At 38.5% G+C, this 26,251-nt stretch overlaps 1 protein-coding gene and 1 long non-coding RNA gene across 2 annotated transcripts in view; one reads left to right on the top strand and one right to left on the bottom strand.

Moving 5' to 3' along the window:
* LOC140848624 (serine/threonine-protein kinase TAO1-B-like) overlaps positions 1–17,732 on the top strand; it is a 28,975-nt gene extending 11,243 nt beyond the window's left edge. The window contains exons 4-8 of the mRNA XM_073232892.1: positions 1,510–1,749; positions 1,874–1,881; positions 6,985–7,075; positions 7,958–8,140; positions 14,016–17,732. Coding sequence (XP_073088993.1) covers positions 1,510–1,749; positions 1,874–1,881; positions 6,985–7,075; positions 7,958–8,140; positions 14,016–14,342 — 849 coding nt within the window. The 3' untranslated portion in view covers positions 14,343–17,732. The remainder of the gene's footprint in view (positions 1–1,509; positions 1,750–1,873; positions 1,882–6,984; positions 7,076–7,957; positions 8,141–14,015) is intronic.
* Positions 17,733–20,383: 2,651 nt separating this feature from the next.
* LOC140849152 (uncharacterized) lies at positions 20,384–25,094 on the bottom strand. Its single transcript, XR_012130784.1, has 3 exons — positions 24,884–25,094; positions 21,917–22,046; positions 20,384–20,476 (listed from the first exon to the last, which is right to left on the bottom strand). It is a non-coding gene; the product is annotated as an uncharacterized lncRNA (long non-coding RNA).
* Positions 25,095–26,251: the final 1,157 nt, after the last annotated feature.

The raw sequence follows: 26,251 nt of genomic DNA, 5'->3' as shown, positions 1-26,251 counted from the left end.
TGTTAGTTTTTAAATATGAGAAAATTAATTGGATAACTTATGCCTTTTCATCCAAAATGGGTGCCATGAAGGTATATACTACCATTCAACATAATTTTATAATCATGAAATTATTCATTGGGAATATGTAGAAACTTATGCCAATGAAAACAACGGTACTCATTATCAGGTATACCTATGAGCATAGATCAATTTAGTTCCAAGAGTGGCTTAAAATAAACTTCAAGTATAACATAATTATTCAAATTCACTAATAATTAAAGAAATTCAAATTAAAACAATTGCATCAATTAGATAAGATTGGTCTAAAAAAGTGGTAAGTCCTAGTAGTGCATGGGAAAGTTGGTAAGAATATAAATTGATACTGCCATTTTGGAGCATAATTCAGCAGCTTTAACAATTTAATTTGCCTGTATCTTCAACCCATCAAATCCGCTTCTAGAATTCTATCCTAAAGAAATAGTAACATAATTATATGGTGTATCATGTGTAGATGTTTATTGAAAATTTGTCATAAAGCAAAAAGTAGAAAAACTATGGCATCAGAAAGCAGAAGCTTCCTATAAAATTTTCTTTAAAAATCTGTATTTGTCCATTATATTTTTAGGTAAAGCAAGCATATTGTATGCCTATAATATATATTGTTATTCAATTTTAAAACTGTATGTTTTTGTGTAATAGTTGTGTCACGATAAGCGTGGGGAAGGTTGGGAAACATATGCACCAAATGTTGGCCCCTGGAGAAGGGGCAGCGGAGGCAAAGGGGGCACGTCTGACTTCCTTCTACATAGTAAAAGAGAGAGAGTGTGTGAGTGTATGTGTGTGTGTAGTACATTTGATCTTTTAAACTGAAAAAAATTGTAGTAACATTTATTGATCATGAGGCAGGTATTCTGACAGCTTTCCACGTATGAACTCATTTCACCCTCACGTTAATTTTATGAAACAGCTGTGTTATGGTCTCCATTTGAGAAGTAATGAAATGGAAGCACAGAGAGTTTAAGTAATTAACCCAAGGACTCACTGCTTGTCAGTAGCAGAGCCAGGATTTCGAAAGCAGGCAGCCTAGCCCTAGAGTCTTAACCCCTAGTGTTCCTAACCCCTGCACTATACTGGGTACGCTGCATGTAGTGGAATTGAATGTATACTCTGAAGAAAGTCAAAGGATGACTTAGAAATCCTGTTCAGATACAAAATTAGGAAACATAAATGACAGAAAGAGAGTAGAAAGGAGATTAAGTGTCTTGGGACAGATTTGATATGTCTTAAGCTTATTGCTAAAAGTAGTATAAATAGTAAATGAATAAATAGTAAATGAACAGATAAGGCAATTGTGCTACTAATTGCCCATTTTCTACAGTTCCAGTAATAAAACTCTAATATTCACTGTGCAGCCATTACTGAATCAGAGGATTACATCTATATCCTGGTTATTCTGTTTCTTAGGATTTTTTTTCTCCTGGCATTGTACATCATCAAATTATGCTTTTGTCTTTTTTTATGGATTAGGAATTAAATAAAAGGCAGGCTCAAAAGGACTTAGAGCATGCAATGCTACTGCGACAGCATGAATCCACGCAAGAACTGGAGTTCCGCCACCTCAACACAGTGCAGAAGATGCGCTGTGAGTTGATGAGACTGCAGCATCAAGCCGAGCTCACTGACCAGCTGGAGCGTAATAAGCGGAGAGAGCGAGAACTAAGGCGGAAGCACGTCATGCAGGCTCGACAGCAGCCTAAGAGTCTGAAGGTACCTTTAGCCTAAGCTTCTTGGCAAAGGAGAACACATAAAAGGCACCATGTAAACAGTAAAAGTCTAAGCCAGATGTCTGTCATAAAGAAATTGAATAAGCTTTTTTTCTTTTCATTTTAAGCATGTTCGGTTAGTGTTGGTGTAGAGGGTCTATAGCTGCAGACTTCTGCTTGTGTATTTCTCAGCAAAGTACCAAAAAATGGCCAGAACTTTTTAACTGTGGAAAGTGTCATAAATAAGATTCAAAATTCTCATTTTAAGTGTACCCAAATGTCCAGTGTTGATACTGCAATCTACATATCAACATCCTAACCTGCTGCCTTCTCTCTGTTGTTCCAAGTTTTATAGTTTTGGAATCTTATTTCCTCTGAATGTGATTTGTATCCAAAAGAGGCGGTAAGTTCTTAATTAGTACAAAAACCAGTGAATGAAAAATGCCTTTTTACCCCCTCTCCCTTCATTGTCAATACTCATCTTTAGAGGAATAGTGGAATTATCACACTGTTACTCCCCTTCTTTCTGTGTTTGGTAACATAAGTAAGACCAGGGCATGTGTAGTTGGAGTGTATTTTTTTAATTAGTACATCAGAGTGAAGGAAGGTACTACATGCTCTCTTGTAGACAAATAAGGAAAGACAAGTGTTGGTGTTGGTGATATATCATATCAAAGACTTTAAATTTTGTATTTGCTTTGATAGAGAAATTTATTTATATGATACAAAGTTCAAAAGATGCCAAAGTGTATATATTATAAAGTTAAAGGTTTCCCTCTCCTTGTTCTTTAGGCCACCTGGTCCAGCCCCCTCTACCAAAATCAACCAGAGTTAACAATTCCAAGGAATTTTCTAATTTCATAAGTTGTAATAAATATGTGAAGTATAATCACATGAATCTTAATAAACAAAAAACCAAAATGACCCACTATATATGTTGTCACTCACAGTAGTACCTCAGTTAATCTGTACATGTCTGCACATTATAAACTTGTATTTACATCGAATAAAGCCCGGTTCCACGGTATCTTCTTTACCCCCTTTTTCAATCTCTTTGACAATTTAACTATAAAACTACCAGGTAACAACACTTACCTGAATAACTCTCCTGAAGTGAAGTGAAATTCACTCACAGAAGTAATCTGTGTCCAAACCAGAAGCTAAACCTTACCTAGTGGTGTCTCTGATTCCTATTCAACTCCATTCATACAAGTTGTCCTGAACAAAACACAGAAGCAAAGCTAAGATTTACCCTTTCTTGTGAATCTAAGTAAAATTTTATACTTTGCTGTATCTTCAAAACAGCTAATGAACATCGTTTACAGAGTGGCTCGTACATTTACTACCCTCATAACCATCATTAGTTAATGCTTATTACAATCAGAATTTATAATAATTTTCCAGGTTTATTTTGTCTTTGTAGTGGTTACGTAGTAGAGGTTCTCACCAAAAGATATTTAAAGCATGTCTATAAAATGAATTAGTTTTAAAGTGAGCAGCACCCAGAAGTAGACCAAACGGAAAGCTGTTTAGTTTTCTTTGGTCAGACCATGAATCTGATAGGACTTCATTTCTCTGGGGCTTGGAATAGGTTAGTTGTTTGCTGTTTAACCCTTCCTTTTGGTTCCCTGTTGTGGCCCCCTTCTCCGTTTGAAAGCTTGGAGACACTAGTCTGACTTTCACAGATACTGTTAAAAAATCAAGGGGAAAAATAATGTCTCACAGTCATAGGCAGACTTCAGATAGAAAGCGTCCTTCTCATGATACATAAGCTCAAGATTTTCCATAAAAGAAATTGTTCTGAGAAGGAGGAGGGAGATGTCTAGGCTGGCATGTGCATACAGTGAGACAACGAATTTGACCGGATCTGTCTGTTGGAACTCAACCAGGAGTTGGGAGGGGTGCAAGTTGTAGCACCCCAAAATCTCATGACTATAGACTATCTATGGTTAAAAGAACATATGGGATGTGAACAGATCCCAGAAATGGGCTGCTTTAATTTGTCTGATGGTTCAAGTACAGTTGGAAAATATCCATCATATCATAGATAAATTTTCACAAATGCCTAGGGTGCCTAAATGGTTTTCTTGGCTTCACTGGAGATGGCTGGTAATTATAGATTTGCTTTGTTTATGTCACCGTATTCCTATTATGTCAATATGTGTGTGCAAATTAGTTAGTAGTTTAAAACCTATACATACTTAAGGTACTATACAAGAAGATATGTCAAAGAAATAATCAATCCTCCCAAGTTTCCTTCATATGCTACATCTATAGCTTTTCTTCTTCCTTCCTAATTACAAACTTTAAATAGAATTCGTGCCTCATATCGAATTTACCGAGTATCATAATTCCTCCAGGTGGTAAAGATACCTCGAGACAAGTGCTGGGCATAGAAGCCACAGGGCATAAATCTGCAAAGAAGTAAAAAGCTAACCTTTGCAAACAATATGGCTTCTCTCTCACTTACCAACTTTACATTTCCCTGTATGGCCCCGGAAGATGACTGGTTAGCCAGAGACGGGTAAGATTCCTCAAGGGAGGAACAACCTAAGACAGGCACAGTCGCAGGGGGGCCATCAGGTGAGAATTTGGGGATCAACAGAGGTGAGGCTCAGAACCTCACCCCCCCTGTTTTGAGAGAAATCTTCTGCATCCGTGGATGTTTTGCTGCCCTTGTCTAGCCTGGATTAATACTTAGTCCATAGGCACACACCTGATCATCTGATCATCTACATTTGCCTTCTTACAGCACTAAACTATGTTTTCTACCTTTATCTTGCATCTACCTACCACTTCAGCATTTTATTAAAAATAAAAATAATAATAATAATAGGAGAAATGTGGGATCAACATATAAATCAAGTACAAAAATCAAATGAATATTCATATTTGACCTGATGGTTTATAGGTCATATTGCATGATCAAAACCGAAAGTTTCTGTGATGACTGCCCTTGTACTGTTCACCTTGTAAGAATTTATTCACTATGTAAGAATTCGTTTACCATGTAAGAACTTGTTCGTTATGCTTCAGAAGATTGGAGACTGACGAGAATTAGGCTTGAGATGGATTAATGATTGTACATTGAGCATTGACCCCCCTATACTGAATTTTATTGTTGTTAACAACCATTTGATCAATAAATATGAGAGATGCCCTCTCAAAAAAAAAAAAAAAAAGAAAGTTGTAGAAGGTTTGTGGAAAAGGAATTTAATGCAGTCATGCTATGTGAGACTGAAGTAAATGAGTCTTGATATCAAGTACACAACAAGATTAAAATTTTGTTTCTGTTAAAAGGACAAAGTTTTCTTGAACTATCAGTCTGTTCTTAGTATTAAGAGATTGTGAAAGGTTTTTCTAATTGTTTTATCAGAATAATTTCTTGTGCTTCATGTTGTCTGAATCAGGTCTTTGAGTTCTTAAGAAAACAAACTCTTAATATTAAAAGAGCTAAGTTTCGCTAACAACTATGTAACCTACTATATATTTGCCTTTAAAACCTTTTATTGTCACTTTGGTTAAATGTGTAAGTATTGTTTTGTGGTGACAAATGGTCCTATTTGGGCAAATGCCTTAAAACTTTTTGGTAATTTTGACAATGTCCCAAAATCAAATTCTAAATAAAGTCCTTTTACTTCTAAAAAAAAAACAAAAAAACAAAAAACAAAAAAAAAAAAAAAAAAAAAAAGAAATTGTTCTGTTACTTTACTGGGAAAGAAAATCACCATGTTCCTCTTAGTTGTATATATCTATCTACTTGCCCAATTTGAACAAAACAGACTCTTTTCTTTAAATTAAGGTATCATTGATAAACAATCTTAAGAAGGTTTCACATGAGCAACATTGTGGTTTCAACATTCACTCATACTATCAAGTCCCCCCCAACCCACTGCAGTCACTGTCCATCAGCGTAGTAAGACACTATAGAGTTAGTACTGTCTTCTCCGCGCTGTGCTGCGTGCCCCATGACCCCACTACATTGTGAGTGCTAATAATAGTGCCCCTTAATCCCCTTCTCCCTCCCTCCCCACCCACACTCCCCAACCCCTTCCCTTTGGTAACCCTAGTCCCTTCTTGGAGAAAACAGACTATTTTATCATCATGTCATTTCATTTACGTAAGTAATAGTTGCAACTTTTTAAGGTAAATTTGTATTTACTAAGTAGTAGTTCAACTTCAATAGTTGCAACTATTCCAACTTTCTCCAAGACTTTAAGGGGGATAGGAGGACTTCAGTTTGCACACTTAGGTGAGCTGACAGTATTTGTAGACATTGGGGCACCATTTCTGAGGAGTGACTTGGGTAAACACCTATTGTTTATCTGCCATTTCTTCATCTGCCATTAGATGACATTTTGTCAGTATTAAGTGATTAAGAAACAACTGGAACATGTTTATCATGCTTTCACTTGAGTGAAACATTGAGGAATATAGTTTATTCTTGGTATAAGTATTAATCTTGTTGAAAAAATTTTCCAGGGCATTCCTTTTTGTCATTAGCTAGTGATATGGAGTGACTGTAATTTTCTTGGCAATATATTTGAATACTTAAAAGTTTTTTAAAGAATGGAGGCTGTTACACAGAGACAGAGGAGAATTCTAAATTTCATTGTTCCATTTCTGGCTAACTTGGAGGAATTTTATTAACCAAGGGCAGTATTTAAGGGCAGTGCTAAGTGTAACTAAACCAAGAGTTTGTCTTTGTAGCTAGACATTTCTTGACCCTTCACAGAATAAAGGTACATGACTATGACTTAGTACCTCAATTGGTGTAAAATGCAGAAAAGGATATATATTTGATTTTGTAGTATGGGAGCAAAGAGTGGGAACTAGTTCCTTGACAAGAGTGTTTGGTCATACACGCATTTGCACACTTAGTCAACCATTCAATATCTGGCAGTATATATACTGAGGTAAATAATTTCAACTGTAGGTTCTGCCTTTGTGTAGCAAATGAGTGTTGTTACTTGTAGGCTTGATGGCTATACCTTATCAAATATAGCTCATCTTACTACGTTTTGTTGAAACTTGAGTTCACAGAATAATTAACCTGTGATTTAAAGCCAGAGTTATTCTGTTTCTGAACTCAAATTATTTTATCTCAAAAATGTTTATGTAGTTCATGTCTGTTACCATTTCCACAAGAAGGGTTGTCCCTTCTCTTGCCTCATAACTTTTCTTTGACCTTTGCAAGATTAGTTAGCTGACTTCCAGGTTTTTGCTCGTGGTGCTAAAGAGTAAAGCCTAAGGAGAAGCAGACCCAAAACTTAGCCATCTTAACTGAGCAGTATGACCACAACATTAATGAAATGCTCTCCACTCGAGCTGTAAGTTTATTTTACTTAGGCAAAACAAATTTAGTGCCCCTTTCCTTCTACCACTTGAATAAAATCCCAACAATTGAAATATTAAGTCAGAAATGAAAACTCTGCTGCACCTTGGGAAATAGTGATGCTGGTCCATATTCTTCTTGTTCTCAGCATTGCTTGGAAATATGCAGGATGCATATGTAATTCTCTTTGATACACTTGGTCATGAGGTTCCACATAGGCTCTCTGCTGGTGCCTTGCAGAGGTTTAGTACGTATACCAACAGTGCATCGATTGGAGAAGCAGCTTTGTTAAGCAGGGTTCAAAAAGTAGCGCTTTACCGGGAATCCAGATGGTCACATTTGAGTGCAGGCACAAAATAATTGCTATGTCAGTTTACAGACTTTTTCTTAATGGGCCAGATAGTAAATATTTTAGGAGGAAAAATTGAGGTTATTATGTGGGTATTTACATAGCCGTTTAAAATGTGACCATTTCAGAATGTAAAAAACCATTCCTAATTAGTGGACTATTGAAAAACAAAAACAAAAAATCAGGTAGCTGTTCAGATTTGGCCCATAAGCTGTGGCATGCTTGTCCCTGTTCTGTAGTTATTTCCATTGGAGAGAAGACATTCCCAGTCTTACATCAATCAGATTCCGTTTTCCTTTAAAAAATAATGATTATTTAGGCATCATCCAAATAGCTTATGACAGCTTTATTCTTATAATGCCGTCATTGGTTGCTGTGTTTTCCTTTTCCAGAGATGTTTACCCCAAGATGTAAAAGAGAACGGTTGTGCCCTATAGAAGAGTAGTCTGCCTTAATGTACACCTCCTACTTTCCATAGGTCATGAGAAGGTAGCTCACAGGAGGATGTATGTTTTCTTTCTCTTTCAGCCGCATTTGGATGAAGCGCAGGAGGCAGAGTGCCAGGCTTTGAAAACGCAGCTGCAGCAGGAACTGGAGCTGTTGACTGAACTTCAGAGCAAGATCAAAATGCAGGCTGAGGCACAACACGCTCAAGAGCTTCGGGAGCTGAAACGGAGGGTCTCCCTCCGCAAGGCACTCTTGAAACAACAGGTATGCGTAATAGAAAAAAGTAATTGTGCCAGTATTTGCTTTCATTAAAATCATTTCATAAATATATTTTCTTGATGACAGAGGTGGCATTAGATTGTTTTCACAATACCATATTTCCTTAATTCTAGTTTTGGTAGTGTTTTCTTTATCTTTAAAATTACTGATTCAGTAATGAACCTTAAAATTAATGAGTGTGATACATTAAAGGAATATACTTAAGTAGTAATTACTAGAGGAATGATGTGGAGTTATGTGAAGACAGTTGAATTGTAAAAGGATAGCTCTGGCTCCGTCTTCCTCCCTTCTTTTGTGTACCTAGTTGTACCTAAAGAAATTGGAGAGAAACTTGGATAGTGAAGGAAAAAACTTTAGTAATTGCTTGAGAGAGACAAGGAAAAGGGATCAGGAATATACTTTATTCATTCATCCCTGGTCTAAAACTGTACAGATTGATGCATTACTAGAAAAGAGAAGGTAAAACCAGTTTTACACAGATGAAGAGTCAGGCTGAAAATATTATTTCTAGATGTAGCTTTATTTATTTTACTTATTCTTTGTCATATCAATTAGAACTAGAATCCCTAAATTCACTTGTGTCCTTTAAGGTACTGAGGCTGTATGTGTGTGTGTGTGTGTGTTAGAGAAAGAACAAAGGGTAGAAGCTTTTGAGGAAGAAAGAGAGGAAAGGCATTTGTTCTGAGAAGTAGTAGAACACCACTTGTATCCAGGATTGAATGCTATGTTCCAGAATTCCTGAGCCGTAAGTTCCCAGCAGCTGGCATGGTCTTAGGTCCATTGTAAGTTAACACGTGCCTAATGGTTTTGTCTATTAAAAATTGTCATTGCTTCTGGACCATAGATTTTCCTCTACTTTCTACAGTTCTTGTGATAAAAATAGAATACCTCATTTCTATTAAAAAAAAGTATGTTCTTAAAAACTCCACCTAAATAAGGTGTTGCTATTTCTCTGGCACAGCTGTCTTCATTACTGGCTCCTTTAAGAGGTACCTGCCTCTAAAAATTATCTCAATTGTGTTTCTCATTCAAGGTGGGAAGACAGAAACACATATAAATTTTTAGAAAAATATAGTTGTCCCATGTACAGAATTCATAAATCTGCCTGATTTCAACTTGCATATTTAAAATTTAATCTAAAGTTCCATCTCTTATGCTTCAAAATTATCACTAAAAGAGAAACCTATAGTATTTCAGTCACAGTGTTATGAGAGAAATATTGGTACTGTTTTATTTGTATTTTTAGCTCCACCTAGTGGCTCCGAGTTAAAGAGTGCTAATTAGTATCAGGTGTAGTCTTATTTCAATATGTGAACTAAGGCCTTTATGTTCTACAAAACCAGGTAAAATGTTGGCATAGGGATGATACCATTGCCAGAAGTGCAGTGGCACTCTCATACATTGTTAATGCATTCTGGAAAGCAATTTGGAAGTATATATTGATCTTTGAAAATGTTAAGCAAAGAATTTAGAGAATTTAGAGAAAAGAAATCCTGAATACAGGAAAAGCAATATGCATAAATATATTAATTATGGCATAGTTTATAATGGTTTAAAACACCTAACCATCTAAAATAATGAAGTGCTTATGACCAAGCCACTTAATAAAATCTTACTCAACCATTTAAATAATGGCTATAAAGATAGTATTAATGTGGAAAAATGCTTATGAGGTGTTGAATAAAATAAAGACAAATCACACTTGAAGTGAGTTGAACTAATACTTATAATGGCTATATAATATGGTAGATTGGTTGTGGCAGTTTGTATTTGATAATAGACATGCATAAGATTATTTAGTATTAAAAATAATAAAAGAAACAGTGGAATAAATCTACAGTGCTTTGAGTTGCTGCTTGATTTTTAGGGCTCATGTTTATATTTCTTCTTTTTTTTCTTTTTTGGTATCATCAATCTACAATTACATGAAGGACATTATGTTTACTAGGGTCCCCCCATCACCAAGTTCCCCCCACATCCCCGTTCACAGTCACTGTCCATCAACATAGTAAGATGCTGTAAAATCACTACTTGTCTTCTCTGTGTTGCACAGCCCTACCCATGCTCCTCCCCACACTATACATGCTAATCGTAATGCCCCCTTTCTTTTTTCCCAGCCTTATCGCTGTCTTCCCACCCGTCCTCTCCAGTCCCTTTCCCTTTGGTAACTATTAGTCCATTCTTGGGTTCTGTGCTTCTGCTGCTGTTTTGTTCCTTCAGTTTTCTTTTTTTCTTATACTCCGCATATGAGTGATATCATTTGGTACTTGTCTTTCTCCGCCTGGCTTATTTCAGTGAGCATAATACCCTCTAGCTCCATCCATGGTGTTGCGAATGGTAGGATCTGTTTTTTTCTTATGGCTGCGTAATATTCCATTGTGTATATGTACCACATCTTCTTTATCCATTCATCTACTGATGGACATTTAGGTTGCTTCCGTATCTTGGCTCTTGTAAATAGTGCAGCGATAAACATAGGGGTGCATCTCATTTTCAAACTGGAGTGCTGCATTCTTGGGGTAAATTCCTAGAGGTGGAATTCCTGGGTCAAATGGTATTTCTATTTTGAGCATTTTGAGGAACCTCCATACTGCTTTCCACAATGGTTAAACTAATTTACATTCCCACCAGCAGTGTAGGAGCGTTCCCCTTTCTCCACAACCTCGCCAACATTTGTTGTTTGTCTTTTGGATGGTAGCCATCCTTACTGGTGTGAGATGATATCTCATTGTGGTTTTAATTTGCATTTCTCTGATGACAAGTGATGTGGAGCATCTTTTCATGTTTCTGTTAGCCATATGAATTTCTTCTTTAGAGAACTGTCTATTCAGCTCCTCTGCCCATTTTTTAATTGGATTATTTGCTTTTTGTTTGTTGAGTGTGTGAGCTCTTTATATATTTTGGATGTCAACCCTTTATCGGATCTGTCATTTACGAATATATTCTCCCATACTGTAGGATACCTTTTTGTTCTATTGATGGTGTCCTTTGCTGTACAGAAACTTTTCAGCTTGATATAGTCCCATTTGCTAATTTTTGTGTTTGTTTCCCTTACCTGGTGAGATATGTTCAAGAAGAGGTCACTCATGTTTATGTCTAAGATATTTTTGCCTATGCTTTTTTCTAAGAGTTTTATGGTTTCATGACTTTCATTCAAGTCTTTGATCCATTTCAAATTTACTTTTGTGTATGGGGTTAGACAGTGATCCAGTTTCATTCTCTTACATGTAGCTGTCCACTTTTGCCAGCACCATCTGTTGAAGAGGCTGTCATTTCCCCATTGTATGTCCATGGCCCCTTTATCGAATATTAGTTGACCATGTATGTTTGGGTTGATGTTTGGAGTCTCTATTCTGTTCCATTGGTCTGTGGCTCTGTTCTTGTGCCAGTACCAAATTGTCTTAATTACTGTGGCTTTATAGTAGAGCTTGAAGTTCAGGAGTGAGATACCCCCCCCACTTTATTCTTCCTTCTCAGGATTGCTTTAGCTATTCGGGGTCTTTGGTGTTTCCATATGGATTTTTGAAGTATTTGTTCCAGTTCATTGAAGAATGCTGTTGGTAGTTTGATAGGGATTGCATCAAATCTGTATATTGCTTTGGGTAGGATGGCCATTTTGACAATATTAATTCTTCCTAGCCAAGAGCATGGGATGATGAGTTTCCATTTGTTAGTGACCTCTTTAATTTCTCTTAGGAGTGTCTTATAGTTTTCAGGGTAGAGGTCTTTCACTTCCTTGGTTAGGTTTATTCCTAGATATTTTATTCTTTTTGATGCTATTGTGAATGGAATTGTCTTCCTGATTTCTCTGTCTATTAGTTTATTGTTAGTGTATGGGAAAGCCACAGATTTCTGTGTGTTAATTTTGTGTCCTGCAACTTTGCTGAATTCTGATATTAGCTCTAGTAGTTTCAGAGTGTAGTCTTTAGGGTTTTTTATGTACAATATCATGTCATCTGCAGATAGTGACAGTTTAACTTCTTCTTTACCAATCTGGATTCCTTGTATTTTCTTTGTTTTGTCTGATTGCCGTGGCTAGGACCTCCAGTACTATGTTGAATAACAGTGGGGATAGTGGGCATCCCTGTCTTGTTCCCGATCGCAGAGGATGAATGCTGTAACCACAGTGTTGCTCAGGTGAAACCTTCATAAGATTGTATATCAATGATAACTTAGTAAAAAAAAAAAAGATACATAAAAATTAAGCACATTTGCTGAGCTAGATTTCTGTGTAGAGAACAATGATTATTGGCTTAAGCCCTCAAATATCTTGAAACCTAATTTAATACTTGTTACAAATACTCTTTATTTCCTATTTTTTAAGAACTTTGTATCGTGGAAATTTTCAAACATACACAAAAAGTATTAGTGAAATTATTAAGAACTAGTACAATGAAGTCCCCAAATACTCATTACGCAACTTCAACAGCTATCAGTATCTTGCTTGTATTTCATCTGTTTCCCGACTCCACATGCAGCTTTTTAGGGGAGCAGAATAGGGGGCAGAGTATCTGAAATACTTTAAAGCAAATCCCAGCATAGAATCATTTCACTCCAAACACAGATCAGGAAATAAGGACTCTTTTACTTCAACATAGTCATAATTCCATTGTGTTAACTAACAAAATTATAATAAATGTTTAAGATTACCTAATACTCAGTCCATACTTAGATTTCCCTTTGTATCTAAAAAAAGGTTTTCTTGGTTTATTTAGATTGGGGCCCAAACATGGCATAGACATTGCATTTGATTGTCTTTTAAGCCTTTTAGTCTCCCGTGCCCTTTTTTTTATTACTGTGGACTGGGTCATTTGCTTTGTAGGAATTCTCGCATTTGAATTTGGCTGATTCCATCCTCATGGTATCATTTAATGCATTCCTCTTTACTTTACATTTCCTGTAAACTGGTCATTAGATCTAGGGGCATGATTATATTTACTTTAAATTTTTTTCCTTTTAAAAATTTTTGTGAGGAATTTTCATAAGGGTTACTGTGTTACACTTCGTTTTGTATCACATCAAAAGATATATAATGTCTAGTTGTCCCACTTTGAAGTCATATTTGATGAGTGGGCTCAGATATTCTCATTCATTAACAATTGCTCCATCAAATTCTTCCCATTGTCATTGACTTTATTGTGTATTTTTTCACACTAAAACTATTTCTAGTCAGCTATATATATTTGTAAACCTTTGAGTTGTCCAAAACTGATTCTGACAGCTACCCAACCACTGATTTATAAGTAAGTACATAGAGTCTCCTAACTTACTAATGGAAACTTTATAGTTTTTGTTTGTTTTTCACTTAATGCTCTGATCTTTCTGGAATATGGTATCAGATGAGGTTCCATTTTATTTTCTTCCAGATGGTTAGCCACTTGTGCCTGTGTTGTTTTTCCCATTAAATTAATTAGTGCTTTTTTCCTGCATTAAAAATGTACAAACTTCATTCTGTTTCTATTTTACTAATTACTGGTTCCTACACCAATACCATATTTATTACATTAGAGTGACCTTATGGTGTATCTAAGAAGGCTAGATTCTCCTTACCCACTTTCTTTTTCAGTCTTTTTATCTAATGGATTTGGTAGCCATTCATGATAATTGCTTTGATTTATTATTTCAATAGAAATTATTACATTTGCTTATAAGAACTTGATTTTACACATTTTAGCAGTGTAAGTTATATATGATTCCTACAGTACATCTCTTTGATTTTTAAATGTACATCCTTTAAAATAGCAAGAGTGGACATTTTTATGATTCACTTTAAACCAGAATAATTATTGTTTCTGTAGTTTATAGATTTTTTTAAATAAATGAGCTTTCTTTTTGCTTCCCCCCCACCAACCCACAACAGATTGACAAAGAGATATCGACATTTCAGAATGAGTGCAGTGAAAGAATACGAAGCCTGCTGGAGTGTCGAGCAAAAGAGATGAAAGCTTTCAACTTTGAAAGCGAGGGACTGGGTTTTAGAAACGACCTTTCTAACCTTGCCCCTGAGGCATTCAGCCACAGCTCCCCCGGAGCTCCTCACAGGGGGCATCCCATAGGTGGCCTACCACAAGCTTGGGGCCATCCAGTGCAAGGTGGGTCCCCAGCCATGCAGATCACCCTTCTGAGCCAATGCATGGGGTACCCGGAGGTAGCAGTATGTGAATTCACAATAGCCTTCAGGTTGTGAGGTGGACAGCTGCCGGGGGATGGACGGAACAGGGCATAAACAGAAGCACCATTGTCACTTTTCAAATATCCAGTGGGTCACACATGTCTTACATGTAACTTAATAATTGAGAATGGCGAGGAGGAGCCAAGATGGCGGCGTTAGTAGGACAGCGTAAATCTCCTCCCAAAAACATATATTTTTGAAAATACAACGAATAGAACCATTCCTAAAACAGAGACCAGAAGACACAGTACAACAACCAGGCTACATCTATATCTGTGAGAACCCAGTGCCTCGCGAAGGGGGTAAGGTACAAGCCATGGCCTGGCAGGACCCGAGCGCCCCCTGCCCCAGCTCCGGCAGGAGGAGAGGAGTCGGAGTGAGGAAGGAGAGGGAGCCCAGGACTGCTAAATACCCAGCCCTAGCCATCTGCACCAGAGCACGGACACACAGTGCGTGGTGTGCTGGATACTAGGGAAACTGAACAGTAAAACCTGTGAGTGGGTCCCTGCAGCCGGCGCACCTGGGACAAAAGAAAAGCGAGTGCTTTTTGAAGGTCATAAGGGACAGGGGCCTCACAGCTGGACAGAGGTGTCCTGGCACACTCAGCCCAGCAGCTGGGAATCCCGGGGAACTCCAGGTGCCCCAACCCCCTGGGCGACAATGTAGCTCAGAGGCCCCTCACAGTAATACACAGCCCCCCGCCCGTTCCCCCTCTGGCGCAGCCCCACCAGAGCAGAGCAGTAGCCTAAAAGTGGCCACACCCACAGCAACCGTGAGGAGCTTACTCCACAGTAGTGGGGCAAGAATCAGAGACCCCGTCTGCACGCAGCTGCCCAGTAAAAGCCACCAGGGGTCACGATTCTCCCAGGAAAGGAAGGCCAGGAGCAAGTGGAAAGGGACTTTGATCTCCCAGCTGACACACATGCCAAGTGCCTACGACTACCTCTATCACCATGAAAAGGCAGAAGAATTTGATACAGACCAGACTAAGCCAGACATCCATCCTCCCCTGAGAGGGAATCTGAGGAGATAGATTTAACCAATCTTCCTGAAAAAGAATTCAAAATAAAGGTCATAACCATGCTGATGGACTTGCAGAGAAATATGCAAGAGCTAAGGAGGGAGAACACAGAAATAAAACAATCTCCGGAAGGACTTAAAAGCGGAATGGACGAGATGCAAGAGGCCATTAATGGAATAGAAATCAATGAACAGGAACGCAGAGAAGCTGACACAGAGAGAGATAAAAGGATCTCCAGGAGTGAAAGAATATTGAGAGAACTATGTGACCAATCAAAATGGAACAATATCCACATTATAGGGGTACCAGAAGAGGAGAGAGGAAAAGGGATAGAAAGTGTCTTTGAAGAAATAATTGCTGAAAACTTCCCCAAACTGGGGGAGGAAATAGCCTCTCAGACCATGGAAGCACACAGAACTCCCAACACAAGGGACCCAAGGAGGACAAGACCAAGACACATAATAATTAAAATGGCAGAGATGAAGGACAAGGACAGAGTACTAAAGGCAGCCAGAGAGAGAAAAAAAGTCACCTACAAAGGAAAACCCATCAGATTATCATCAGACTTCTCAACAGAAACCTTACAGGCCCGAAGAGAATGGCATGATATATTTAATGCAATGAAACAGAAGGGCCTTGAATGAAGGATACTGTATCCAGCACGATTATCATTTAAATATGAAGGGGGGATTAAACAATTCCCAGACAAGCAAAAGTTGAGGGAATTTGCCTCCCACAAACCACCTCTACAGGGTATTTTAGAGGGACTGCCCTAGATAGAAGCACTTCTAAGGCTAAACAGATGTCACCAGAGAAAATAAAATCACAGCAAAGTAAGCAGACCAATCAAATACTAACTAAAGGCAAAAAATAAAGTCAACTACCCACAAAAGCGGTCAAAGGAAACACAAAAGAGCACACACACACACACAAAAAAAAAAAAAAACACCTAACATACAAAGAATGGAGGAGGAGGAATAAGAAGGGAGAGAAATAAAGAATCATCAGACTGTGTTTATAATAGCTTAATAAGTGAGTGAAGTTAGACAGTAAGATAGTAACAAAGCTAACCTTGAACCTTTGGTAACCAAAACCTAAAGCCTGCAATGCCAATAAGTACATATCTTTCAATAATCACCCTAAATGTAAATGGACTGAATGCACCAATCAAAAAACACAGAGTAGTAAAATGGATAAAAAAGCAAGACCCATCTATATGCTGCTTACAAGAGACTCACCTCAAACGCAAAGACATGAACAGACTAAAAGTCAAGGGATGGAGAATGATATTTCATGCAAACAAGGAGAAAAAAGCAGGTGTTGCAGTACTAGTATCAGACAAAATAGACTTCAAAACAAAGAAAGTCACAAGAGATAAAGAAGGACATTATATAATGATAAAGGGCTCAGTCCAACAAGAGAATATAACCATTATAAACATCTATGCACCCAACACGGGAGCACCAGCATATGTGAAACAAATACTAACAATTAAAGGAGGAAATAGAATGCAGTGCATTCATTTTAGGAGACTTCAACACACCACTCACTCCAAAGGACAGATCCACCAGACAGAAAACAAGTCAGGACACAGAGGCACTGAACAACACACTAGAACAGATGGACCTAATACATCTATAGAACTTTACACCCAAAAGCAACAGGATACACATTCTTCTCAAGTGCACATGGAACATTCTCCAGAATAGACCACATACTAGGCCACAAAAAGAGCCTCAGTAAATTCAAAAAGATTGACATTCTACCAACCAACTTCTCAGACCACAAAGGCATAAAACTAGGAAGAAATTGCACAAAGAAAGCAAAAAGGCACACAAACACATGGAGACTTAACAACATGCTCCTAAATAATCAATGGATCAACAACCAAATCAAAATAATTGAGAATGGCCATTCTGCTGGAACAGTCCAGCAAAGGAAACTCCCTGTAGACATCATCACAAGCAGCCTCCTCGCTTGGGTGCTACCATGTGGAAGCTGAGTACATACGGTACATTTTATTCATTTTTGTAAAGCGTTCTGTTTTGTGTTTACTAATTGGATGTCATAGTATTTAGCTGTCAGGTTTTGTGCTTTGTTTTGTTTTTAACTTTTGGGGAAATTTTATGTAAAGGGGAATTGGTGTGTATGTGTGTTTATTAAATATGCACACACACACACACACAGTGCACGTGGTAAAAAGAAACTGGTTAGATAGGGGGTATTTTCTGAAAACTGCAAAAACAATTCAGCAACGTGGCTTGACTCATCACTTTTGGACAAGTCTATCCTAAGAAATTTGTGAAAAGATCTAAAGCCTTTCTCTGTATACCCCAGGTTCTTATGAGCCGCTCACAGCAGGCAGCATATGCTAAAACAAGTTATTATGGAAACACACCTGTATCCCCTCACCAATGTATTCTGTTTATTAAATAAATGTATTTTGTCTAACTTTTGTTTATTAAATTGGCCTCATTTGGAGTAGGAAAAAAGGACTAATTCTGAATGAAAAAATGGGTACATTGGACATCATCAGCATTAAAAACTTCTGCTCATTAAAGTCTTCAGTAAGAAAATGAAGAGGTAAGTCACAGTTCTTGAGAAAAAATACACAATACATAAATTTAAGAAAGGATTTATAGCCATAATATATAATTCCTATGACACTGTGAGAGAAAAGCAATCAACCTAATTTTAAAACAAGTGAAAAACTTGAACAGACACTTAACCCAGAAAGATATAAACTCCAAAAAGCACATGAAAAAGTACTCAACATCAAGGAAAGGCAAATTAACTATGAGATGCCATGTATACCCATTAGAATGGACATTGACAAATGCTGATGGGTGTGTAATATGGTACAATGACTTTGGAAAAAGGATTGGCAGCTTATTCTAAAGTTAAACTGGTCAGACAGACCCCCATATCCCACATTTGGGTTCTTGTGATGACTGGGAGATCTCTACTTAGATCAGGATGCCAAAACAAGTTATCCTAATTTACCCAACATAGGTTTTGGAAATTCTGAATTATTTAATGCCCACTGTGTAAGACATTGCCAGTACTCAGAACACTGCGGAATAATCCTTCCCAGGTGGAGAGCAATAGTTACGTTTACAACAAAAAACTTCTATGAATGCAGCACCGCAGATTCTTTCTTAAGACAGACCAAGGCAGGCATGCAATTCTTGAGAATAATGCTCGGAAGGTTAAATACATGTTTTCAGGGTATACAAACATGCTGATGTTTCTTCCTCAGTTCTACTGTTAATTTGATTCTCAAGTTACCACAGCAGACTAATTCATGAAAAGAACTATAGTCAGGTACAGATACATTTCTAGGACATTTAAAAGCTTTGCTTTATTTAAAGATCTGGCAATTCCATGGAATAGTGACATCTTCCTGTGACATGCCTGATCTTAACCATATGTGCAATGAAAGATAAATGACCTAAGAATGACACCAGTGAATGACTAGTCTTTAATGAAAACAAGGTATGTTTATGCACTGACAAGCCATCATTATAAAGGATCATATATTCTTATGTAGTAATAACACAGGGACCACAGAGGGGGAGCATGGGTCTCTGAATCTTGAAATGAAACCTTAAATTCACCTTGGGATGGTTCTTTACATTGATTTTGACCAATATACAGAACAGGACTTAGCATCAGTTGAGCACTTGCTCTGTACCAGGTACTGTATCAGGCATTTAAAAAATCTGACCAGCCTGAGAGGTTCAGGAACTTGGCCAAAGTCACATAGGTGATTAAGTGGTGAATCCAGAATCCAAACACACATTTGTTCCCTCCCTCCTACAGCAAGTCCTGGGCTTTGCTTTCTGTAGCACCAACAGGGGTTGCTATGAGAGCTATTTTTTCAAGAAACATTTTCATATGAGAGAGTAAGAACCTTACAGAGACTCTACATCTTTATCCTTAAACGGTTTATGAAATAGCAAGGGAAATACTTCGAGGAAGAAATACACTTTGAAATTGCTGATTGAAAAAATAACATGGATACAACAAAACTAACAAACAAAAACCCAGATAAATACAGAGGACAAACTGGTGATTGCCAGGAGGGTGAAGATGAAGGGATCAAAAGGAACAAACTTCCAGTTATAGAATAAATAAATCACGGGGATGAAGGCACAGCACGGGGAATCAGTCAGTAATACTGTAATGACTTGGTATGGTGACAGATGGGTGTCACGTAACTACCCTGACAGTGGTGAGCATTTTGTAATGTAATAAATTTGGGATTACTGTGTTGTACATCTGAAACTATTATAATATTATGTCAACTATACTTCAAAAAAATAACATGGTTACATTTACAGGAAAGCTCTTACAATGTTTTACGGTAAATTAAACTCTGCAGTGGGTTTTTAAAAACTCAGATAAAAAGTTTGGAGATGGGGAAGTACTTGGGAATCTATTAGGAAAGTGATTATAAAAGAGTTCAAGATAAACTGATTAATGACAAAACAATTAGGGTTATATTCCTGGACAGAATACACTGGAAGTCTTGTTATCTGCTGTTCGTATTATTTTCGCATGTAATCAGATGTATCTTAAAGTCCTAGATATTCCTGTCTTAGTGTTCACTCCTGTATTGTTGCTGTACTGTTACTCTTCACACCACAGTTCCATATTCACCGTAGGCACCTGACACTTGTTAAGTGAATAAGATATTAACTAAAAGAAGTTTCTTTTATATAAAATCAGCTGTTCACACATTAAAGAAAGGAGAGAAGCAAAGTTTCCACACATTTTACAAGTTGGATAATTAATCTGTTGGAAATTAAAGGTGGATTATATGTTATTGCTATTAAATCCACTATCTACATTTCATGAAGGGATACATGTTTCAGAGGCCCAAAGACATGGATTTTATAAACATGCATTTAACTAAATGCATATGTGAATAGCACTCTATACAAAGAGTTGTTTGGTTAGATATCAACCTATTATTACTTATTGGATAGAATAAATTCAATACAGCAAAGAATAAAAGTCATACAGTACCTAGGTTTTTGTTGTACTGAAGTTTTGGCAACTGGGAGATCAAAAACAGAAAGTTGACAACTGGGAAATAGGGTAAGCGCTTTGTTGTTATGTATATCTAAAAAGACAAAGGTAAGAAAAGTTATTGCACAATACTGCAGAACACATTTTCAAGTGGAAAGCTTCTATTTTATTTCAGTTTACTCTTCACACTACCTAAGACTAGAATGGTTCCATTGACTTACTGACTTCTGAGTTTTGTGTAACATCACTGACCTCCCAAACATAAATACCTATAAAATAATGAACCCTTCTGGGAAGGGAACAACTTTGCTTAGAGATTAGCAGTTACTTTCCCTCTGAATCCTCTTAATCCTCATAATCAGATTATGATTATGATTATAACAATGGGATGGGGACAAAGGGTGATGAGCAAGGAGGGGAAAGCCAGATGCCACAGTCAAGGCAAAGTGAGGGGAGGGCAGAGGCAGAAAGGAGGAGCGGCAGTCCACAGAGTAGTGAGCAGGAGTCCGTCATGAAAAGCGGGTGACGTCTCGGGCGCTGTTTGCTGACCCCTGGGCAATGTCACAGAGCAGCTTCCTGCCCGGTTCCCGCGGCAGTCAGGGTCTACCCAGCCAGCCCCAATTCCCTGGGAGGCAGGGGGGCATTCCGGTGTGGACACCGGTCCAGGTCCAGGGTGACGGCCGGGCTCCAAGGCTTGCTAGTGTGGAGCCTGGGGGAGTCGCCAGCCTCCCAGCCTCTGGGCCATCCTGACAGTGGCACATCTGACGCGGCTGCTGTGAGCTCAGGTGGAATCACCCACGGTCAGGGCTAGCACAGTGCTTGGCATGTAATAAGCCCTCAGAGTAACGTGAGCTGCTACGCAGGTTCATAATTCTTCACCCAAAACCCAGGGGATCGCAGAGATTTCAGAACTTCACTTTTCCTAGTTCGTGAAAAGGCAAATAGGGCCCAGGGTCTCACCCTATAATCAAAGTCACCACTACTGCTGCATCAAAATACGAATATTCACAGAAGTACAAAGAGTCTTATGTCGTGAAAAGTTTTGCCACCAAATGAGACCTGACACCAACTGGTGAAAAACCTTTCTGCTCAAAGTTTTATGGAGATTAGAATTGCAGAAAAGAGTATTTAGCCCCAGATTATGATTATGACTGCTGTCAGCCACCAGTGGAAGCATTTTTGGGCAAGAAGGATCACGGCCACCATTTAGTTGCAGTTCAAACACCAAATGCCAGACAAACCTAAAACTAATTTCTTACAGATAGTGCCTTTTCCTTTTTAGGGAGCTTGAACATTCTATCACTTGATTCTCCCAGCTCTGAATCACACAGGGAAGGTAAGATCACCCTCATATTCCACCAGGGAAACTGGAACTCAGCTAGGGGGGACTTGGGAGAATGGAGCCTCTGGGACTGGGACTGGGACTGGGACCCAGGTTCTCTCAGTGTCTCAGCCCAGGGATCTGTACCTGGGCCAAATCACCTTCTGTGCCACACGGTTCCCCACCACACCATTATATATTTTAATTATGAACCTTATTCAGTGGGTTGTGAATGCCAGCTGTCTCCAGGTAGGCTGTGATCTCGTGTAAGAGTGTGTTATCTTCTTTGGGGTAAGGCAGTGAAGGGTCCTGATAGTGGGCTTCGATGTCCGCTAGGAGAGCCCTAAACGAAGGAGAAAAAACAAGAGTGATAAGCATTAGAGAGTAACTGAATTCAGACAGCAGTTACCACAGGCTATGAAAGAATCTTTCAGGGCTTCAGTTTTCTCATCTGTAAAATGAGGGCTTAATCCTTCTAATTTTTAATTTCTGTACCTGTGATTGGCTTTAAGTGGAAAATCTGATCCAGAATTACTTTATCTTTTGGAGATAAATCAAGTGCTTTCACCATTCAAATTTTTATGAATTGATTTACTGTTTTCAATACCTAGTTTGTCAAAAGCACTGACTTGCTTACACTGACTTTGCCCTGTGCTGAGAAGCACAGACTGTTTAAGGAGAAGGCTACTTTCGACTGTCAGGCCAGAGGATGTTGGAGCCCAGCTGTCTCTCCGAGGGGCCTTTCTTCAGATTTCTTTAAATAACCAGAGCCTTGGGTCATTTCCATTTTGATAAGAAAGGAGCTCTGAATCCTCGAGCTCTACCTAATGTTTGAGACTGTGATGACAAAGCCGTTTCCTCCTTCCTCCCAGGTCTGGTCAGCAGCCTGTGATTCCTCTGGACTCGGGAGTGTGGACGACAAGGATAACAACCGATGAAATTAACGAGCGCTTCTTCTGTGTCAGGTACTGGGCGACGGCCTTCCTGTGTGCTCTCTTTCACCCTCATAATTGCTCTTTCATCTACAAGGCATTTGACTCTCATTTTACAGATGAGATAACTGAGGAGCATGTGGGCTTGATTCCAACACCATATCCTTAACCACCATTTTAATGGTTCTCAAATGTTGGCCTAAGAATCTTGACTCATCATAAAGTGTGTTAAAAATCAGATGCCAGAGAGTTTGGGTAGGTCTAGAGTGGAGGCCTAACCTCTGCGATTTTAATAAGCTCCACGCATGATAGGTCCCCAATTCCAGGAACCAGCACATATTTTACTGAAGTGACACTTGGGAGGAAGTTAAAAGAGACTCAGGAGCTAGGGATGCTTAAATATGGAAGAAAAACAGGAAGAACAAGATGATTTCCAGAACTACATTCTATTTTCAGGCTTCAAAGTGTCCTGCTTCCAGCACCCAGGGCTGGCATTTTGACTGTGTTACTTGAGAGGCTCCCGATATGTAGATGAAATACATATATGACAGGGAAATCCTAACCATGTTCAGTCCTTTCTGCAAGTATTGACCATGGCATGAGGGATAGTTTTCTAGAAGGGCTTCAGTGATCAACTCATGGGTACCAGGAAAGGAACAGTCACAAAACATTTTGGATCATTTACTCTTTTTGGCTCATGAGTCAGAGATAAAACTCATTTCTTCTGGAATTTGTGGGTTAAGTTTATATAGCTTGTCAAGTTCCTAAGTTCTGAGAGACACAATAAGCCTGCATTTGAAGGGCAGTACAAAGAAGCCATGTCATTAAGACATTTAACTTACAAATTCAACTATGCATGCACAGCTGGGCAAAGAAGAAAAGAGAACCTTCTTTTCTCGGGTAATTCCACCAATCATTCCCCTCAGTGAACATGTCCCAGGGGTAAACCTGAGACATATGACATGAACCTGCTCTTCCTTCATGTGGTCTTAATACCAACTGTTTCATCAGAGGCTCAATGGAAGTAAAAGGGGAAGTAGCTTAGTTGAACTTGCTTAGACAGGCCACATCCAAGCCTCTCCATCATATCACCTAAAATATCCTTAAGGGCAGTTCTGATTATATGAGACTTTTGCCCATGTGACCAAGCTATGCTGTCTACCCTTGAATGGCACAGTGCTTAAGAGTTGGGCTCCACCAGAGGGTATTATGCTCAGTGAAATAAGCCAGGTGGAGAAAGACAAACGTCAAATGATTTCACTCGTCTGTGGAGTGTATGAACAAAGAAAAACTAAAGGAACAAAACAGCAGCAGACTCACAGAACCCAAAAATGGACTAATAGTTACCAGCAGGAGAGGGACTGGGGAGGATGGGTGGGAAGGGAGGTACAGGGGAAAAAGGGGCATGACGATTAGCACATATAATGTGGGGGTGTGGGGGAAGGCAGTATAGCACAAAGAAGACAAGTAGTGACTCTATACCATCTTACTATGCTGATGAGCAGTGACTGTAATGGGGTATGTGGTGGGGACTTGATAATGGGGGGAGTCTAGTAACCATAATGTTGCTCATGTAATTGTACATTAATGATACCAAAAAAAAAAGAGTTGGGCTCCAGTGTCAGAGGGCCGGGTGTGTATTCTGGGTCCACCATTTTTTGACTCTGTGCTCTTGGGCAAGTGACTTAGTTTTTCTGTGTTTCAGTTACTTTAATGTGGGAAGAATAACAATGCCTACCTCACAGACTGTTGTAATGAGTAAATGAAGGGATGTGCGTAATGTGCTGAGAAGCACTTAAGGCAAGCGTTCAATAAATGTGAGCTCTTGGTAGTGCAAGTGCTTGGGTGTGGGGCTAAGAAATAAGGAAGTAATCTTAAAAGGTCAGGATATGAGCTGATAAGTGCAAAACCCAGTGACTGGAATGGGAGAGAGTGCCACAGTTACACAGGTACAGGTGAGCAATTACAATAAGGAGAGTCTTGCCCAGGTGAGCAGGACGTTCGTTGGAAAGCAAGAGGTATGTAGACAATAAGGGGGCCTAACAGCCTTATAGTGGTTCTAATTTACATTTCCTTGGACTGGGGACTCCACAGTCACACTGAAAAAAACAGCAGCCCGAAAAAATGAGTTTAGTAAACGCATTAGACAGGTGGCAGGAACAAGCGTGTGGTCTGAGCATATGCAACACGTTTAGGGACTTCTATTGCCCCCAGTTTTCAAGGCCCAGTGGAATTCAGATACACCTACTTTGGGTCTGTGATCTGCAAGATTTCTCTGCAGAGCCAACCAATAAATGTGATAGACTCATCCACAGGTGTAAACTTTGGTATCGGAATGTGAGTGGACTGGTACACACTTTGCCAGTCTTGAATCTAGAAAAAAATAAACCAAACCAAACCAAACATATTTAGTCATCTTTGATAAGGTAGTCTAGTTCATCTTTTTCCACATGGTTTTATAATGATAATGTTACATGAACAGTGACAATAAATGCTCCTTGGTTTTAAAGAGAAAACTTTAAAAAAATGCATTAATAGCTTCCCAGAAATGGTGTACATAAATTTATAAAAAAGGAAATATTTGTGAAAAAGTGAAGTGACTGAGGAAAAGAGAAGAGACAATTCATATTTTGTTTTATAAGTTACCATATGTCAGTGTAGTAATAAAAACCCAAAATATCATAAGGTGGAAGATACTTAAACCTTCAAAAATGTCACCTGAATCATGTCCCTAATTAAAAACTTAAAGAGTGGCTCCTTATTTACTACTGATTAAAATCAACCTTCCCAGTGTGACATTTGAGAATCTGTTGCTCAAACAACCAAATTGAAAAATAGGCAAAAGACTTGAGAGACATTTCTCCAAAGATACATAAATGCTCAATAAGCACACGAAAAGATGCTCAACATCAACAGTCACTAGGGAAACGCAAATCAAAACCACAATGAGATACCTCTTCACACCCACTAGGATAGCTGTAATTAAAAGAAAAGAAGTATTGGTTAGGTATTGGTAAGAATGTGTAGAAATCAGAATCCTCAGACACTGCCGGTAGACCCTGGAAAACAGTTGGGCGGTTCATCAGTAAGTTGAGCACAGAATCGCCACATGATCAGCAATTCTGCTTTCAGGAACATCCTCTGATGGGGCCCAAATGAACTCCCAAGTCTTCTGAATTCTTGATCACTTGAGTTCTAACAATTACAACAGCCAGCTTGTTCTGCAGCCATTTAATTATGTCTGCTCCCTCCTTAGGACCGTAAACTCCCAGAAGGCAGGTGTCATATACACTTTTCTCTAATTCTCACAACTCCTGAAGGTACTCTGAAAGTATTATGACTAAATAGTGCTTACTGATTTGTATAGCCATTTAAACAAGCTTTTCTGTTGGCATTTCTGAGGTTTGGGGAGTGTGTTTTAAATGTCAGAAATAACAAATATAGTCAAGAATTTAAAACTGATTTAGATACCTTTGTTCTTAAGAAGTTATTACACTCTTGTTCCACATTATAATTTATAATACAAGATACTTCTTCCTGCCAGATTTTCAGACCATAGATGTTAACATAGTCCTGTATGTATTCAAAAGAACGATGGAATCCATCCATGGTAGCT

Source organism: Manis javanica, chromosome 4, assembly GCF_040802235.1.
Source record: "Manis javanica isolate MJ-LG chromosome 4, MJ_LKY, whole genome shotgun sequence".
NCBI lineage: Eukaryota > Metazoa > Chordata > Mammalia > Pholidota > Manidae > Manis > Manis javanica.
The sequence above is the reverse complement of the archived record's forward strand: the minus strand, read 5'-3'. Positions and strand labels throughout refer to the sequence as shown.